The sequence below is a fragment of the Lampris incognitus genome, chromosome 16 (assembly GCF_029633865.1).
Source record: "Lampris incognitus isolate fLamInc1 chromosome 16, fLamInc1.hap2, whole genome shotgun sequence".
NCBI lineage: Eukaryota > Metazoa > Chordata > Actinopteri > Lampriformes > Lampridae > Lampris > Lampris incognitus.
The window spans coordinates 4,784,541-4,805,879 of NC_079226.1; the positions used below are offsets into that span (position 1 = coordinate 4,784,541).

The 21,339-nt window shown below is 47.7% G+C and overlaps 1 protein-coding gene across 1 annotated transcript in view; it reads right to left on the minus strand.

Moving 5' to 3' along the window:
- mdga2a (MAM domain containing glycosylphosphatidylinositol anchor 2a) overlaps window positions 1–21,339 on the minus strand; it is a 235,533-nt gene that overhangs the window by 39,660 nt on the left and 174,534 nt on the right. Inside the window, exon 11 of the mRNA XM_056296137.1 lies at window positions 1,108–1,285. Coding sequence (XP_056152112.1) covers window positions 1,108–1,285 — 178 coding nt within the window. The remainder of the gene's footprint in view (window positions 1–1,107; window positions 1,286–21,339) is intronic.

Here is a 21,339-nt window from a genome sequence, read left to right on the forward strand (position 1 = left end):
TAATTTATTTTCTTTTGTTGTTGTTGAAAACACAGCATCGCAAGACTGTACTATGTCAAATTCTTTGTAAGACTCTGCTATATTTGCTGATTTAAAAAAAAAAAGTGTTGAATAAATTACTTACTTAAAGCAACTCTCAATAGCCCAATGTCTGCTGGGATTGGCTCCAGCATCCCCGCGACCCTGAGTAGGATAAGCGGCTTGGATAATGGATGGATGGACTTATAACAACACATGACATTACCCAATTTAACACATTACCCAATTTCCCCTCGGGGATGTATTTCTGATTGTGATTCTGATGACGTAGTCATATTTTCAAATGCCCAGTCAGCTTTCAGCAATGACTTAATTTAGGCCCTCTGGAATCTGTGTTTTTTAATTCTCAATTCCACGATTCCACACGTGATTTTGTTAACACAGAAACTAAAGGACCCTACCTTAAAGCTGCTATCAGTCTGTTGCTGGCCTGCGCCGGGCCCCTTTCACAAGACACCTGCCACTGGGCCTAACAACTATTCTGGGGGAAACCCCGAGATCTGATTTAATATCCATCCATTCATCCATTATCTAAACCGCTTATCCTGCTCTCAGGGTCACAGGGATGCTTCAGCCTATTCCAGCAGTCACTGGGTGGCAGGCAGCTAGGCCATCACAGGGCCCACACACACACACACACACACACACACACACACACACACACACACACACACACACACACACACATACTCAACCATTCATACCAAGGGTCAATTTAGCATGGCGGATTCAGCTGACCTACATGTCTTTGGACTGTGGGAGGAAACCCACGCAGACACGGGGAGAACATGCAAATTCCACACAGAGGACGACCCGGGATGACCCCCAATGTTGGACGACCCAGGGGCTCGAACCCAGGACCTTCTTGCTGTGAGGTGACCCTGCTAACCACTGTGCCACCGTGTCGCCCCCGATTTAATATTAGCAATAAAATGCCAACACCACATCAAACTTTTTTCAATTAATTTTGCATCATTTTACATATATCAGCTTTTAAATGACTTCAATTAAATCTTACGTAACGTGCCAGTGTCACAGTGAAGGCTAAAGCTCATGTTGCGAGCTCACCGCTGTAGGTGATGATGCGTTCAGTGGCGTCTCCCTCGCCGTAGCGGGTGATGGGCGTCAGGCGGACCAGGTACGACTCCGGCTTGATGAGCTCTGTCAAGTTGTAGGTGAGCAGCTCTCCCTTCTGGATGGATCCCTCCATGGGAATCTCCTGCTCCCACCAACGAGAGTGACCCATCTAAAAAAACACACACACACACAAATTAAAACATTAATACAGTATACACATCTAAAATACACACATATGCACACGTGCACATGTATACACACACACACACACACACACACACAAATTAAAACATTAATACAGTATACACATCTAAAATACACACATATGCGCACGTGCACATGTATACACACACACACACACACACACACACACAGAGATCCCTTCTCTGTTGCTCTCCTTAGGGTTTCTTCCTATTTTTTTCTCCCTGTTAAAGGTTTTTTTTTTTTTTTTTTGGGAGTTGTTCCTTATCCAATGAGAGGCTCTAAGGACAGGATGTTGTGTTGCTGTAAAGCCCATTGAGGCAAATTTGTAATTTGTGATATTAGGCTATACAAATAAAATTGACTTGACTTATATTATTACATGAATTACATCCTTGTATAAAACCAGTCTGGTCTGCAGACGTTAAGCATGGCAACACGTCCTCTAGCGCAGTGGTTCTCAACCTTTTTGGGGTCCTGGCCCCCCTGCGTATTTTTGATCTACCCTGAGGACCCCTCCACCTGATCTTGGGGGAGGGGGGTTGCAATTTGATAGAAACAGTAGAAACTGCATTTTAAATTGCATTATAGCATTTATTCACTCTTTGGGGCAAAAACAAGAGCTTTCAGTTGTAACTTAGATACAGTTAACAAAACAGAATTCTTATGCAGTAACTTTCAGATATATGTAACAAAACAGAATATGTATTCAGTAACTTTCAGATATATGTAACAAAACAGAATATGTATTCAGTAACTTTCAGATATATGTAACAAAACAGAATATGTATTCAGTAACTTTCAGATATATGTAACAAAACAGAATATGTATTCAGTAACTTTCAGATATATGTAACAACACAGAATTTTTATGCAGTAACTTTTAACAATGCAAACGGGAGCGAGATCTCTTATTAAAATACAATAAATTACACTTGTGAAACAGATGTAATTAGAGGAAAAAGTCCTGTTACCTTCTATAGTTTAGGTAGATAAAGGTCTCAGTCACATTTGAGTAAAATAATCCTATTTCTATAAATGTCATAGGATCTTTTTTTAAAGATATTTTGTTTTCACGGACCCCTTGCAGTTACACCACGGACCACTAGGGGTCCAAGGACCCCCGGTTGAGAAACACTGCTCTAGATGCTGCACTATATTTTGACCAATATTTTCCTGTCTTGATTTTCTAGCTTTGGGTGGCACAGTGGCCCAGTGGTTAGCGCTGTTGTCTCACAGCAACAAGGTCCTGGGTTCGAACCCAGGGGTTGTCCAACCTTGGGGTTCATCCCAGGTTGTCCTCTGTGTGGAGTTTGCGTGTTTCTCCCTGTGTTGGTTGATCATTAATGCAGAGTTTTTAACCGGAAAACACTCGCTCTTTGTTCAATTTAATTTATATCCGGAGAAAGCGCCAACGTTTTTCAACACATCTAATATCTCTGCTACACCGGCAACAGTATCAGTGACATATAATAATAGGTCATCTGCATATAAGGACAAACGATTTTCAACACCCCAATGACAAATGCCCTGAATCAATGGGGATGCTTTTAGAGCCACGGAGAGGGGTTCAATGGAACCACCGACTGAGAGCACGGTCGACTGCAAGTTGTTGATTGAGCGTACGTCTCCTCTCTAAACTCTCCGTTAAGGCTAATCACATTAGCCAGCGTAGGTTCGGGAAGCTTGACACTAGCTACCGCCACACTACTATATTCACTCGCAGTTTCACAATCAGGAGTGTCCTTTTTCTTTGGTTGTTTCAGCATGTTGTGAGTAAAATGCGCTATTGTAGTGATCAGATAAATTTGTAGACAACGAAAATAAGTTTGCAAAAATCATAGGAGCTGGTCTGGGACACATCTACTCACTATCCATGCTCAGCAGCCCCCCCCCCCCCAGAGACAGAAATTCTAAAAGCAACAAAGATCTTCACAGGAGGAAGACATTACAATCAGCTGGTCCCCCCCTCCCATGTCATTGTGTAACTGGTGTGTCCATTGTTGTTGACTCATTACTGACAGTACATTTTGTCCCGGAGAGTTGGCCTGTTGGACCTGAGCAACAGCAGCACTATCACCCAGTGAGAATGTGTGTGTGTGTGTGTGTGTGTGTGTGTGCTTATGAGTGCCAAATGAATTCCTATCAGACAGTCTGGCAGTAGGTTTATAGTGGAAAAGCAGCGACTAGTTAACTGAGGACACGGAGAAAAGGGAGAAAAAGAGATGGAGAGAGCGATAAAGAGAGGAAGACTAGAAAGAGAGAGAAAAAGTAACTGTCTTAGACAGAAAAAACAGATTCACCGGGGAAGTTATTTAATCCGACTCCCTCCCTCCCTCTTTCCAGGGTAATTAAGGTTAAATGAGTGTGTGAGTGTGTGTGTGTGTGTGTGTGTGTGTGTGTGTGTGTGTGTGTGTGTGTGTGTGAGAGTGAAATCCAGAGTGCTGTAATACAGAGATAATCTGACACAATCCACCTCCTTTCATCATGTTCTCAACCTCTCGTCGCTGTGTGGAGTCCTCATCAGCCAATCAGCCTCTCTCCAACTCCCTATTGGCTCCCAGCAGGGGACCTCTAATCCAATCAGCTGCTGCCTCTTACGCTTATCAAACTCTATTCAGTAAGTCTGCTGGAGTCCCTCAATGACACACACACACACACTCTCTATTCCTTGTGATACATAGTCATATTACGTACACATCTCTGCTAAACACACCACATATACAAACACGGTCCATGTAAACACACACACACAACTGCCAAGAGAATCCGCCAACTAACCAACCCGTATCTACCGTCGAACGACACACTACAAAATCCAACGGCATGCTGGGGCAGCACGGTGGTCCGCTGGTTAGCACCGTCCCTCACAGCATCCAGCTCCCCTCGCATCACGCCTTGCACAGCAGTGAAGACAGTCGGTGCCGTGTCTCTCTGGACCCCAGAACCCATCCCTAAGCGGTACACCGTAGTGCAGCAGGCTCAGTAGATAAGGAAGTTGCCCTGCAGGGGCAGCTTCCTTGTCAAGCGATGCCATCCGTTGACCAACAGAGTGGTTCCTCTGATGTTTGTGCCACTGGTCCGATAGGGCTCGTGATCCTATTGGGCCCTTCTGCCACAAACACCATCGAGCGCCCTGCCGCCAGCGCCTTCTTGGACTTGAATTCGGGGTTACCTTCTCCTCGCCTTTGCCTAAGGAGGCAAATCTACAAGGCGGTAGGAACACATGCAGACAGCACCATCTACTGTCATGATGGCAGCAGCAAAGGCCGACCGGACCTGACGGTAAGAAGGTCCTGGGTTCGAACCCCAGGCCGTCCCAGGTCCTTCTGTGTGGAGTGTGCATGTTCTCCCCGTGTCTGTGTGGGTTTCCCACCATAAAAGACGTGCATGTGAGTCAGTTCATAGTCCTGGTGCACCATACAGGGACCGGACCCCGCTGGGGTCCGGGGTGGACTGAAACGATGCAGCAGCGGACCTCAGCGGACGGCCGCCTGCCCAGGTCCACGCAAAGCTCCGTGTTTATGACCTCGTGTACCGGCGTCACACAAAACCTGGCCCGGCACGGACCGCTTTCACATCCACATGCTTTTCGTGTGGCACCGGAAACCTTCTTTAGTTTCTTCTTCGTGGCTTTTCAACTTTTATACAGTATGGAGACTCCCCCTCTCTACCCCTCACCACCATGCTGAACTCCCCCTCTCTATCCTCCCTTCTCATATCCCTCACCACCATGCTGGTCTCCCCCTCTCTATCCTCCCTTCTCATATCCCTCCCCAACATGCTGAACTCCCCCTCTCTATCCTCCCTTCTCATATCCCTCACCACCATGCTGAACTCCCCCTCTCTATCCTCCCTTCTCATATCCCTCACCACCATGCTGAACTCCCCCTCTCTATCCTCCCTTCTCATATCCCTCACCACCATGCTGAACTCCCCCTCTCTATCCTCCCTTCTCATATCCCTCACCACCATGCTGGTCTCCCCCTCTCTACCCCCCCCCCCACCATGCTGAACTCCCCCTCTCTATCCTCCCTTCTCATATCCCTCACCACCATGCTGATCTCCCCCTCTCATATCCCTCCCTTCTCATATCCCTCACCACCATGCTGAACTCCCCCTCTCTATCCTCCCTTCTCATATCCCTCATCACCATGCTGAACTCCCCCTCTCTATCCCTCCCTTCTCATATCCCTCACCACCATGCTGGTCTCCCCCTCTCTATCCCTCACCACCATGCTGAACTCCCCCTCTCTATCCTCCCTTCTCATATCCCTCACCACCATGCTGAACTCCCCCTCTCTATCCCTCCCTTCTCATATCCCTCACCACCATGCTGGTCTCCCCCTCTCTATCCCTCACCACCATGCTGAACTCCCCCTCTCTATCCTCCCTTCTCATATCCCTCACCACCATGCTGGTCTCCCCCTCTCTATCCCTCACCACCATGCTGAACTCCCCCTCTCTATCCTCCCTTCTCATATCCCTCACCACCATGCTGAACTCCCCCTCTCTATCCCTCCCCACCATGCTGAACTCCCCCTCTCATATCCCTCCCCACCATGCTGAACTCCCCCTCTCTATCCCTCCCCACCATGCTGAACTCCCCCTCTCTATCCCTCCCCACCATGCTGAACTCCCCCTCTCTATCCTCCCTTCTCATATCCCTCACCACCATGCTGAACTCCCCCTCTCTATCCCTCCCCACCATGCTGAGCTCCCCCTCTCTATCCCTCCCCACCATGCTGAGCTCCCCCTCTCTATCCCTCCCCACCATGCTGAACTCCCCCTCTCATATCCCTCCCCACCATGCTGAACTCCCCCTCTCTATCCCTCCCCACCATGCTGAACTCCCCCTCTCTATCCCTCCCCACCATGCTGAACTCCCCCTCTCATATCCCTCACCACCATGCTGAACTCCCCCTCTCTATCCCTCCCCACCATGCTGAACTCCCCCTCTCTATCCTCCCTTCTCATATCCCTCACCACCATGCTGAACTCCCCCTCTCTATCCCTCCCCACCATGCTGAACTCCCCCTCTCTATCCCTCCCTTCTCATATCCCTCACCACCATGCTGAACTCCCCCTCTCTATCCTCCCTTCTCATATCCCTCACCACCATGCTGGTCTCCCCCTCTCACATCCCTCCCTTCTCATATCCCTCCCCACCATGCTGGTCTCCCCCTCTCTATCCCTCCCCACCATGCTGAACTCCCCCTCTCTATCCTCCCTTCTCATATCCCTCACCACCATGCTGGTCTCCCCCTCTCTATCCCTCCCCACCATGCTGAACTCCCCCTCTCTATCCTCCCTTCTCATATCCCTCACCACCATGCTGGTCTCCCCCTCTCATATCCCTCCCTTCTCATATCCCTCATCACCATGCTGAACTCCCCCTCTCTATCCCTCCCTTCTCATATCCCTCATCACCATGCTGAACTCCCCCTCTCTATCCTCCCTTCGTTAAGTGGTCGAACACACCCCCTCCGCGAGGTTTTTCTGTCCAACACAGCCTGGCAACAGAGCAGCTCTTCTTCCTCATCCGCGGTCAGCACCATGTTGTTTACAGTCTGTAACTTCCGGCGGAAAAGGAAAAGGACGCACAAAGCTAGTGGGAAAAGTAGGCCTTGGGAATGCATCGGTACGACTGGACTATGGAAAGACTGAAGAGGGGTGGTCCGTCCACACCGTGTATGCGTCCTGTACTTATAGACTATGTGAGCGCCCTTAGGGTTAATAGTCCTGTCTGTGCCCCTGAGCAAGGCAGTGGGAAGAAGAACCGGAGTTGGCCCCCAGGGTGCTGCAGATGCCCACTGCTCCTGTACAACAGGATGGGTTCGATGCAGAGACCACATTGTCTGTAAGAAGACAATGAGAAAATAGAGCGGCTTTCTCCTACAACCAAACTACAACCAGTACCCAAGTACACACCACGCTATCTAACAACGTACTCTACCATAGTACTTTACATAACAACATTTGATTTGTGGGCACCTTTCAGAGCACTCAAGGACACCTTACAGAACACAGTAAAAGACAAGCAGCACTGTGTCAGACAGCATAACATCAACACAAAGCAGGGTAGACAATAAAGAGTTAACACAACAGATAATATAAAGTCATCATCTGCACACAACTCAGAGTGCAGCGTGGGTCAGACTGAAGATGCCAGGTTGGAAAGGTGCATTTTGAGATGGGATGTGAAGGCTGAAAGAGAGTCAGTGTTGTGAAGGTCTTGTGGGAGAGAGCTCCATAGGTGGTGGGGGGGGGCAGAACGACTGAAGGCTCTAGTCCCCATGGTAGTCAAGGCGGGGGGCAGAACGACTGAAGGCTCTAGACCCCATGGTAGTCAAGGCGGGGGGCAGAACGACTGAAGGCTCTAGACCCCATGGTAGTCAAGGCGGGGGGCAGAACGACTGAAGGCTCTAGTCCCCATGGTAGTCAAGGCGGGGGGCAGAACGACTGAAGGCTCTAGACCCCATGGTAGTCAAGGCGGGGGGCAGAACGACTGAAGGCTCTAGTCCCCATGGTAGTCCAGCAGGTGTAGTGAGTTGGAGAGCAGAAGAGGATCTGAGAGTGCGGGAGGGTGTGTGGCTATAAAGGAGTTCAGAAAGATATGAAGGAGCCAGGTTATTAAGGGCCTTAAAGGTGAGGAGCAGGATCTTGAAGTCAGTATGGTATTTAACAGGTGGAGCCAGTGGAGCTGCTGAAGAACAGGAGTGATGTGATCTATGGAAGGAGTTCTGGTACTGATACGGGCAGCTGAATTCTGGACCAACTGAACCTTATGAAGACACTTGAGGGGGAGACCAAAGAGGACAGAACTGCAGTAGTCCATACGGGATGTAACCAGGGTGTGAGTGAGTATGGCGGTGCTGTCAGGTGTAGGTGACGGGTGGAGCCGAGTAATGCTGCGTAGGTGGAGGTATGCAGACCGAGTAACATTGTTGATGTGGGCTTCAAACGATAACGTGCTGTCCAGGATGACACCCAGACTCTTAACCTGAGGCGATGGGCCATCAGACTACAAACTGTACCGCCAAAGTAAAGTACACCTGTGTTGTAGGCAATAATATCACAGACAGCTACTACAAAACAAAAGCGCACACGGAGCATGCCGTGCCCAGCGCTCCTAGCTACACAGCTAGCATAGCTTAGATGCAGAGCACAGCTTCCCCGCTGGGAGGAACAATGTATATCAACATCAAAACATATACCAGCGAAATACAGCCTGGACTACCTGACGAGGCACGGTACCACCAAACTACTGCTGAGCTAATTAAAATGGACGACTAACGAAGAGCCCATGATCTGGAAAGTTCTACATGAGCCACTGTCTGAATTATACCACAGAGCCAACGTATCAGAGAGGACGCAGGTGTGTAAACCTTCAGGGTGGTAACTTTAACTACACCCAGTACCTGTACCTAACTACACCCAGTACCTGTACCTAACTACACCCAGTACCTGTACCTAACTACACCCAGGACCTGTACCTAACTACACCCAGCACCTGTACCTAACTACACCCAGTACCTGTACCTAACTACACCCAGCACCTGTACCTAACTACATCCGCTATCTGTATCTAACTACACCCAGTACCTGTACCTAACTACACCCACTATCTGTACCTAACTACACCTAGTACCTGTACCTAACTACACCCAGCACCTGTACCTAACTACACCCAGTACCTGTACCTAACTACACCCACTATCTGTACCTAACTACACCCAGTACCTGTACCTAACTACACCTAGTACCTGTACCTAACTACATCCACTATCTGTATCTAACTACACCCAGTACCTGTACCTAACTACACCTACTACCTGTACCTAACTACATCCACTATCTGTATCTAACTACACCCAGTACCTGTACCTAACTACACCCAGTACCTGTACCTAACTACACCCAGTAACTGTACCTAACTACACCCGGTACCTGACGAGGCACGGTACCACCAAATTACTGCTGAGCTAATTAAAATGAACGACTAACGAAGAGCCCATGATCTGGAAAGTTCTACATGAGCCACTGTCTGAATTATACCACAGAGCCAACGTATCAGAGAGGACGCTGGTGTGTAAACCTTCAGGGTGGTAACTTTAACTACACCCACTATCTGTACCTAACTACACCCAGTACCTGTACCTAACTACACCCAGTACCTGTACCTAACTACACCCAGTACCTGTACCTAACTACGCCCAGCACCTGTACCTAACTACACCCAGCACCTGTACCTAACTACACCCAGCACCTGTACCTAACTACACCCAGTACCTGTACCTAACTACACCCAGTACCTGTACCTAACTACACCCAGTACCTGTACCTAACTACATCCACTATCTGTATCTAACTACACCCAGTACCTGTACCTAACTACACCCAGTACCTGTACCTAACTACGCCCAGCACCTGTACCTAACTACACCCAGCACCTGTACCTAACTACACCCAGCACCTGTACCTAACTACACCCAGTTCCTGTACCTAACTACACCCGGTACCTGACGAGGCACGGTACCACCAAACTACTGCTGAGCTAATTAAAATGAACGACTAACGAAGAGCCCATGATCTGGAAAGTTCTACATGAGCCACTGTCTGAATTATACCACAGAGCCAACGTATCAGAGAGGACGCTGGTGTGTAAACCTTCAGGGTGGTAACTTTAACTACACCCACTATCTGTATCTAACTACACCCAGTACCTGTACCTAACTACACCCACTATCTGTACCTAACTACACCCAGTACCTGTACCTAACTACACCCAGTACCTGTATCTAACTACACCCAGCACCTGTACCTAACCACACCCAGTACCTGTACCTAACTACACCCAGTACCTGTACCTAACTACACCCAGTACCTGTACCTAACTACATCCACTATCTGTATCTAACTACACCCAGTACCTGTACCTAACTACACCCAGCACCTGTACCTAACTACATCCACTATCTGTACCTAACTACACCCAGTACCTGTACCTAACTACACCCAGTACCTGTACCTAACTACATCCACTATCTGTACCTAACTACACCCAGTACCTGTACCTAACTACACCCAGTACCTGTACCTAACTACACCCAGTACCTGTACCTAACTACATCCACTATCTGTATCTAACTACACCCAGTACCTGTACCTAACTACACCCAGTACCTGTACCTAACTACATCCACTATCTGTACCTAACTACACCCAGCACCTGTACCTAACTACACCCAGTACCTGTACCTAACTACACCCAGTACCTGTACCTAACCACACCCAGTACCTGTACCTAACTACACCCAGTACCTGTACCTAACTACACCCAGTACCTGTACCTAACTACATCCACTATGTGTACCTAACTACACCCAGGACCTGTACCTAACTACACCCAGTACCTGTACCTAACTACACCCACTATGTGTACCTAACTACACCCAGTACCTGTACCTAACCACACCCAGTACCTGTACCTAACTACACCCAGCACCTGTACCTAACTACACCCAGTACCTGTACCTAACTACATCCACTATCTGTATCTAACTACACCCAGTACCTGTACCTAACCACACCCAGTACCTGTACCTAACTACACCCAGTACCTGTACCTAACTACACCCAGTACCTGTACCTAACTACATCCGCTATCTGTACCTAACTACACCCACTATCTGTACCTAACTACACCCAGTACCTGTACCTAACTACATCCACTATCTGTATCTAACTACACCCAGTACCTGTACCTAACTACACCCAGCACCTGTACCTAACTACACCCAGCACCTGTACCTAACTACACCCAGTACCTGTCCCTAACTACACCCACTATCTGTACCTAACTACACCCAGCACCTGTACCTAACTACACCCAGCACCTGTACCTAACTACACCCACTATCTGTACCTAACTACACCCAGCACCTGTACCTAACTACACCCAGCACCTGTACCTAACTACACCCAGTATCTGTACCTAACTACACCCAGTACCTGTACCTAACTACACCCAGTATCTGTACCTAACTACACCCAGTATCTGTACCTAACTACATCCACTATCTGTATCTAACTACACCCAGTACCTGTACCTAACTACACCCGGTACCTGTACCTAACTACACCCAGTACCTGTACCTAACTACACCCACTATCTGTACCTAACTACACCCAGTACCTGTACCTAACTACACCCAGTACCTGTACCTAACTACACCCAGCACCTGTACCTAACTACACCCAGTACCTGTACCTAACTACACCCAGTACCTGTACCTAACTACACCCAACACCTGTACCTAACTACACCCAGTACCTGTACCTAACTACACCCAGTACCTGTACCTAACTACATCCACTATCTGTATCTAACTACACCCAGTACCTGTACCTAACTACACCCAGTACCTGTACCTAACTACATCCACTATCTGTACCTAACTACACCCAGTACCTGTACCTAACTACACCCAGTACCTGTACCTAACTACATCCACTATCTGTATCTAACTACACCCAGTACCTGTACCTAACTACACCCAGTACCTGTACCTAACTACACCCGGTACCTGACGAGGCACGGTACCACCAAACTACTGCTGAGCTAATTAAAATGAACGACTAACGAAGAGCCCATGATCTGGAAAGTTCTACATGAGCCACTGTCTGAATTATACCACAGAGCCAACGTATCAGAGAGGACGCTGGTGTGTAAACCTTCAGGGTGGTAACTTTAACTACACCCACTATCTGTACCTAACTACACCCAGTACCTGTACCTAACCACACCCAGTACCTGTACCTAACTACACCCAGTACCTGTACCTAACTACACCCAGTACCTGTACCTAACTACATCCACTATCTGTATCTAACTACACCCAGTACCTGTACCTAACTACACCCAGCACCTGTACCTAACTACACCCAGTACCTGTACCTAACTACACCCAGTACCTGTACCTAACTACACCCAGTACCTGTATCTAACTACACCCAGTACCTGTACCTAACTACATCCAGTACCTGTACCTAACTACACCCAGTACCTGTACCTAACCACACCCAGTACCTGTACCTAACTACATCCACTATCTGTATCTAACTACACCCAGTACCTGTACCTAACTACACCCACTATCTGTATCTAACTACACCCAGTACCTGTACCTAACTACACCCAGCACCTGTACCTAACTACACCCAGCACCTGTACCTAACTACACCCAGCACCTGTACCTAACTACATCCACTATCTGTATCTAACTACACCCAGTACCTGTACCTAACTACACCCACTATCTGTACCTAACTACACCCGGTACCTCAGTACCTGTACCTAACTACATCTAGTATCTATACCTAACTACACCCGTGTACCTGTACCTAACTACACCCAGTACCTGTACCTAACTACACCCAGCACCTGTACCTAACTACACCCAGCACCTGTACCTAACTACACCCAGTACCTGTACCTAACCACACCCAGTACCTGTACCTAACTACACCCAGTACCTGTACCTAACTACACCCACTATCTGTACCTAACTACACCCAGTACCTGTACCTAACTACATCCACTATCTGTACCTAACTACACCCAGTACCTGTACCTAACTACACCCAGTACCTGTACCTAACTACATCCACTATCTGTACCTAACTACACCCAGTATCTGTACCTAACTACACCCAGTATCTGTACCTAACTACACCCAGCACCTGTACCTAACTACACCCAGCACCTGTACCTAACTACACCCACTATCTGTACCTAACTACACCCAGTACCTGTACCTAACCACACCCAGTACCTGTACCTAACTACATCCACTATCTGTATCTAACTACACCCAGTACCTGTACCTAACTACACCCAGTACCTGTACCTAACTACACCCAGTACCTGTACCTAACTACACCCAACACCTGTACCTAACTACACCCAGTACCTGTACCTAACTACACCCAGTACCTGTACCTAACTACACCCAGTACCTGTACCTAACTACATCCACTATCTGTATCTAACTACACCCAGTACCTGTACCTAACTACACCCAGTACCTGTACCTAACTACATCCACTATCTGTACCTAACTACACCCAGTACCTGTACCTAACTACACCCAGTACCTGTACCTAACTACATCCACTATCTGTATCTAACTACACCCAGTACCTGTACCTAACTACACCCAGTACCTGTACCTAACTACACCCGGTACCTGACGAGGCACGGTACCACCAAACTACTGCTGAGCTAATTAAAATGGATGACTAATGAAGAGCCCATGATCTGGAAAGTTCTACATGAGCCACTGTCTGAATTATACCACAGAGCCAACGTATCAGAGAGGACGCTGGTGTGTAAACCTTCAGGGTGGTAACTTTAACTACACCCACTATCTGTACCTAACTACACCCAGTACCTGTACCTAACTACACCCAGCACCTGTACCTAACTACACCCACTATCTGTACCTAACCACACCCAGTACCTGTACCTAACTACACCCAGCACCTGTACCTAACTACACCCAGTACCTGTACCTAACTACACCCAGTACCTGTACCTAACTACACCCAGTACCTGTATCTAACTACACCCAGTACCTGTACCTAACTACACCCAGTACCTGTACCTAACCACACCCAGTACCTGTACCTAACTACACCCAGTACCTGTACCTAACTACACCCGGTACCTGACGAGGCACGGTACCACCAAACTACTGCTGAGCTAATTAAAATGAACGACTAACGAAGAGCCCATGATCTGGAAAGTTCTACATGAGCCACTGTCTGAATTATACCACAGAGCCAACGTATCAGAGAGGACGCTGGTGTGTAAACCTTCAGGGTGGTAACTTTAACTACACCCACTATCTGTACCTAACTACACCCAGTACCTGTACCTAACCACACCCAGTACCTGTACCTAACTACACCCAGTACCTGTACCTAACTACACCCAGTACCTGTACCTAACTACATCCACTATCTGTATCTAACTACACCCAGTACCTGTACCTAACTACACCCAGCACCTGTACCTAACTACACCCAGTACCTGTACCTAACTACACCCAGTACCTGTACCTAACTACACCCAGTACCTGTATCTAACTACACCCAGTACCTGTACCTAACTACATCCAGTACCTGTACCTAACTACACCCAGTACCTGTACCTAACCACACCCAGTACCTGTACCTAACTACATCCACTATCTGTATCTAACTACACCCAGTACCTGTACCTAACTACACCCACTATCTGTATCTAACTACACCCAGTACCTGTACCTAACTACACCCAGCACCTGTACCTAACTACACCCAGCACCTGTACCTAACTACACCCAGCACCTGTACCTAACTACATCCACTATCTGTATCTAACTACACCCAGTACCTGTACCTAACTACACCCACTATCTGTACCTAACTACACCCGGTACCTCAGTACCTGTACCTAACTACATCTAGTATCTATACCTAACTACACCCGTGTACCTGTACCTAACTACACCCAGTACCTGTACCTAACTACACCCAGCACCTGTACCTAACTACACCCAGCACCTGTACCTAACTACACCCAGTACCTGTACCTAACCACACCCAGTACCTGTACCTAACTACACCCAGTACCTGTACCTAACTACACCCACTATCTGTACCTAACTACACCCAGTACCTGTACCTAACTACATCCACTATCTGTACCTAACTACACCCAGTACCTGTACCTAACTACACCCAGTACCTGTACCTAACTACATCCACTATCTGTACCTAACTACACCCAGTATCTGTACCTAACTACACCCAGTATCTGTACCTAACTACACCCAGCACCTGTACCTAACTACACCCAGCACCTGTACCTAACTACACCCACTATCTGTACCTAACTACACCCAGTACCTGTACCTAACCACACCCAGTACCTGTACCTAACTACATCCACTATCTGTATCTAACTACACCCAGTACCTGTACCTAACTACACCCAGTACCTGTACCTAACTACACCCAGTACCTGTACCTAACTACATCTAGTATCTATACCTAACTACACCCAGTACCTGTACCTAACTACATCCACTATGTGTACCTAACTACACCCAGTACCTGTACCTAACTACATCCACTATCTGTACCTAACTACACCCAGTACCTGTACCTAACTACACCCAGTACCTGTACCTAACTACACCCACTATCTGTACCTAACTACATCCACTATCTGTATCTAACTACACCCAGTACCTGTACCTAACTACACCCAGTACCTGTACCTAACTACACCCAGTACCTGTACCTAACTACACCCACTATCTGTATCTAACTACACCCAGTACCTGTACCTAACTACACCCAGTACCTGTACCTAACTACACCCAGTACCTGTACCTAACTACACCCACTATCTGTATCTAACTACACCCAGTACCTGTACCTAACTACACCCAGTACCTGTACCTAACTACACCCAGTACCTGTACCTAACTACATCCACTATCTGTACCTAACTACACCCAGTACCTGTACCTAACTACACCCAGTACCTGTACCTAACTACACCCACTATCTGTACCTAACTACATCCACTATCTGTATCTAACTACACCCAGTACCTGTACCTAACTACACCCAGTACCTGTACCTAACTACACCCAGTACCTGTACCTAATTACACCCAGTACCTGTACCTAACTACATCCAGTACCTGTACCTAACTACACCCAGTACCTGTACCTAACTACATCCACTATGTGTACCTAACTACACCCAGTACCTGTACCTAACTACACCCAGTACCTGTACCTAACTACACCCAGCACCTGTACCTAACTACACCCAGTACCTGTACCTAACTACATCCAGTACCTGTAGCTAACTACATCCACTATCTGTACCTAACTACACCCAGTACCTGTAACTAACTACACCCAGTACCTGTACCTAACTACACCCAGTACCTGTACCTAACTACACCCAGTACCTGTACCTAACTACATCCACTATGTGTACCTAACTACACCCAGTACCTGTACCTAACTACATCCACTATGTGTACCTAACTACACCCAGTACCTGTACCTAACTACACCCACTATGTGTACCTAACTACACCCAGTACCTGTACCTAACTACACCCAGTACCTGTACCTAACTACACCCGGTACCTCAGTACCTGTACCTAACTACACCGAGTACCTGTATCTAACTACATCCACTATGTGTACCTAACTACACCCAGTACCTCAGTACCTGTACCTAACTACATCTAGTATCTATACCTAACTACACCCAGTACCTGTACCTTATACCTGTGTGTGTGTGTGTGTGTGTGTGTGTGTGTGTGTGTGTGTGTGTGTGTGTGTGTGCAGGCATTTGGTGAATCGGTCTTTTGTTTGGATCTCTGCAAACAAGTGTCGTATGCTTGTGAGTCTCAGTATGTGTGTGTGTGTGTGTGTGTGTGTGTGTGTGTGTGTGTGTGGCCTTTATCTCCTCCTTTGGCCAGCTTATGATTCCAGCTGGGTATCTGATGAGTGGTAGTGCACATATATTGATGGCTTAGATCTTATTCTTCCCATTGAACTGGCTCCTCAGGACCTGCCTCATTCTCTGGAGGTGTTCAGCTGTAGTTGACCTCCTTGCTGCCTCTCTATAGTTTACATTTGCCTGTGGAATATCCAGGTACTTGTAACTGTCCTAAATGTCTGTTATCCTGCTATCTGGTAATTCAACCCCTTCAGTCCTCACAACCTCTCTTCTTTCTGCCACCATTTGACCACACTTGTCCAGTCTAAACGACATCCCGATGTCGTCGCTGTAGATCCTGGTGAGGTGGATCAGCAAGTCAATGTCTCTCTCTTTCCTAGCACACAGCTTGATGTCATCCATGTATAGGAGGTGGCTGATGGTAACTCCACTGCTGAACCTGTATCCATATCCACTCTTTGTGATGATCTGACTGAGGGGCTTCAGGCCTATACAGAACAGCAGTGGGGATAGTGCATCACCTTGGTTTATGCCACATTTGATAGTTACCTGTGTGACTGCCTTTGAGTTGGCCTCTAGTGTTGTTTTCCACTGCCACAATGAGTTCTTGATGAAGGCTGTTAGTGTCCTGCTGGCTTTGTATAGTGCCAAGCACTCCAGTAACCAGGTGTGGGGCATTAAATTGTAGGCCTTCTTGTTGTCAGTCCAGGCTGTGCTCAGGTTGCTCTATCTGGTCTTAGAGTCTTGGGTGACTGCTCTATCAACCAGTAGCTGATGCTTTGACTCTCTGGTGTTGTTCCCAATTCCTTTCTGAGTTTCGCTCATGTTCCCATTCAGCTTAGCTGCTATGATGCCTGACAGGTTCTTCCATTTTGTGGAGATGCAGGTTATCGGCCGGTAGTTTGAAGGTGTTGTACCCTTGTGGGGATCCTTCATCATCAGTATTGTTCTCCCCTGTGTTAGCCAGTCAGGGTGAGACCCTGATGTTAGCAGCTGGTTCATCTGTGTTGCCAGGCGTTAATAGAGTGCCTTTAGCTTCTTCAGCCACTAGGCGTGAATCCTGTCAGACCCTGGTGCAGTCCAGCTCTTCATGTTTGAGACTCATCGTTGGATGTTGGCCAATGTGATGACAACTGGTACTTGTTCTGAGATATTGCTGTGGTCTGCTCTTAGGTCCACCAGCCACTGGGTAATGGTGTTGTGTGATACCTCCTTTTCCCATATTTTATCCCAGTATCACTCAGTCTCTGCTCTGGGAGGGTCCGATGTTTTTCCCTTGTTACTCTGCAGCTGGGAGTACAAGATGGTAGTGAGACCAGCTATGTTGTATGGTTTGGAGACAGTGGCACTGATGAAAAGCCAGGATGTGGAGCTGGAGGTGGCAGAGTTGAAGATGCTAAGATTTTCATTGGGAGTGACGAAGAAGGACAGGATTAGGAAGGGGTATATTAGAGGGACCGCTCAGGTTGGACGGTTTGGAGACAAAGCAAGAGAGACAAGATTGAGATGGTTTGGACATGTGTGGAGGAGAGATGCTGGGTATACTGGGAGAAGGATGCAGCCAGGGAAGAGGAGAAGAGGAAGGCCAAAGAGGAGGTTTATGGATGTGGTGAGGGAGGACATGCAGGTGGCTGGTGTGACAGAGGAAGATGCAGAGGACAGGAAGAGATGGAAATGGATGATCCACTGCGGCGCCCCCTAACGGGAGCAGCCGAAAGTAGTAGTAATAATAGTAGTAGTCGTAGACTCTGCAGCTGGGAGTACACTTTGGATGGTTCTTTGAGGAAAAGGTGATTTACTCTTTTGGCTTCTACTTCTCTAGTGTATCTCTTCAGAGCTGCGAGTCTTTGTTTGGCAATTTCCAGGGCCTCAGTTATGGACATCTTGCTGTATTTCTTCAACCAGTGCCTGTCTTTCATCACACCTTTTTGCACCTCTGTTAACTAGCTAGCATCTCTACATGCTGCTTTGATCTTGGCTTCCAGCCTTCTCTTCCTTGGAGGGTATTGTTGGTGACCTGTGTTCTTAATCCTGTACCCAAGCATCTCTAGGATTATGGTTGTAGTGGTATATACAAGCTCACTGGTCTCTGTTATGGTGGCAGTTGAGATGCTGCATCAGGCTGTGTTCACATCTCTTTGTGAAGGGACTTTGTCACTGAATCATGGAAGCCATGGCCGGGGGTTGACGGTCTTTAGTCTGGCCATGATTCTCATTTGAACCCCATTAGCTTCAGCTGTCATGGCTGGTAGGATTGTTTCAGCTGGTTGGGGTCTGTCCTCATGTATCTCCTGCCTACTGGGTGGCCATTCAGGGTGCTGAACTGTATGATCATCCTGTTGGAGCCTCTCCATCTCAAGTCGTGACAGTAGCTTACTTCTATGATAGCATTATATGGCCATTGTTTCTCTAGTTAATGGTCACACCCATATTTGCATATCAAACTGATCGTTGTTTTCGGTCAATCAATCAATCGAGTTGCATTTTATATAGCGTTTTTCTAGCGGCAACAGCTACACAAAGTGTTTTACGCATAATACAAATGCAAAACGTCAAATTGTGGAGGATGTAAGAAAGGATACGAGACCACTTCTCCTTTTGACGACACAGCCGTGAGGTTGTTTATTCCACAAAACAAACTTCTGGTCAACAGATTTTTATATCCCAAACCACGCCCTCAAGTCTTCCCACAATCCCCCTGCTAACCCTTGAACCCACTGTCTTAAAAGGACCGTCTCTTCTGCATGGTGGATATCTAACCTCAAAGTAGGTCACGACACATGCCCCCCCCAGAATTCACCGTGACAAAAAGAATAAAAAAAATCAACGTGGCGGGGGACGAACAATGCAGCCACAATGGCTCCTCTTGAAGGGTGTAGGGGCAGGGGGGTGTCCACGCTGAGGGGGCTGGGCCAATTGAACCGGCCTGTCCAAGTCCAGGTGAGCCGGCTTGAGGCAATCCACCAAAACCCACTCCGGCTTACCGCCCACATCTACCACAAGGTTCTTGGCCCCCTCCGCCAGGATGCGGGAGGGGCCGTTGTAGGGGGGCCGCAGGGGGGTACGGTGGGCGTCATGCCGGATGAAGACGTACTCGGCCGACGGCAGGTCCTTGGGGACATAAGACTGAGGGAGGCCATGCCGCAAAGTTGGGACTGGAGTGAAAATGCTGGCACTGTCCTGGAACACAGCCCGTTGGCGGGCAACAGACCAGGGTGCCATGCCGTCCAAGAGAAATTCCCTCGGGACCTGCAGCAGCTGGCCGTAAACCAGCTCGGTCGACGAGGACTGGAGGTCTTCCTTGGGGGGCGGTCCGCAGGCCAAGCATGACCCATGGGAGCCGGTCGACCCAGCTGCTGGAAGTTTTTTAACTATCTTGGCATGAGTGTTTATTGAAATACCAGCGTGCTTTATCTGCTGTGAAAGCAGCATATCTCTTGTTTAATCAATATTAATACACATAATCCCAGATTTCTCTTTGACACTGTAGCTATATTTGCTAAAAAGCAGCCGTCTATTAGCTGCTCACCACCATTCACGGCCCATGAATTTCTAGACTTTTCCTGCAATAACGTTGATAAACAACATTAATTCAACTCCAGCTACTCTTGCAGATCCTATTTTACCAAATTCACATCTATACAAGGAGTCACTGATCACTGGACAATGAAGATTTGGTTTCCTGAACACTTTTGGGTGAATTTTATGGATTTTGGGCTGCTGATCACGAAAATCACATTAAAATTGTCCTATCACATACCATTTTGTAGATATCACCTATTTTTGTGGTTTCCCGTCATATTTTAAGTCTATTAGTATATTGCTGACAAAGCAAGCTGTTTTGGTCAGTCCGAGCATGCCTGGGCATGCAGTCAGTGTAGGTGCTATGCAAATGTTGTTTTAGGCAGCCTGGGCTTGCTAAGTCAGGTTAGATGCTGGCAGACAACAGGCTATAAAAGCTGCTCACATTTACACATGCTGTTTGGACGCATGTTGATGCACATGTTCTTCAGGCAGTAGCACAGTGAGTATACTTGACAATAGGATTTATTGTCTTCAGGAAGATTTAATACAGCAAAATGTCTCGTCAATGTTGCAACAGCTGCGATACATCCTGTCACATCTGTGGTGAGGACACGCTTAAGACTCAAAGACGCACCATGACTGCACTTATTGAGAAAGCCTATGAGCTCTACCTCGGATGTAAAAGTGTTGACCAAGAGAAACCCCGGGCTCCTCACATTTGTTGTGTAACATGTGCAGTCAACCTGAGAGCTTGGCTCAGAGGTACTCGGAAGTCAACGCCATTTGCAGGCCCAGTGATATGGGAGAAAAGAAGGATCACATGACGGACTGTTACCTCTGTCTGACCAATGTGTCTGGCCTCTCTACTAAAAATAAGAAATCTATTGAATACCCCAATCTGCCTTCAGCCATGAGACCAGTGCCACATGATGACGGTCTGCCAGTACCAAAGCCACC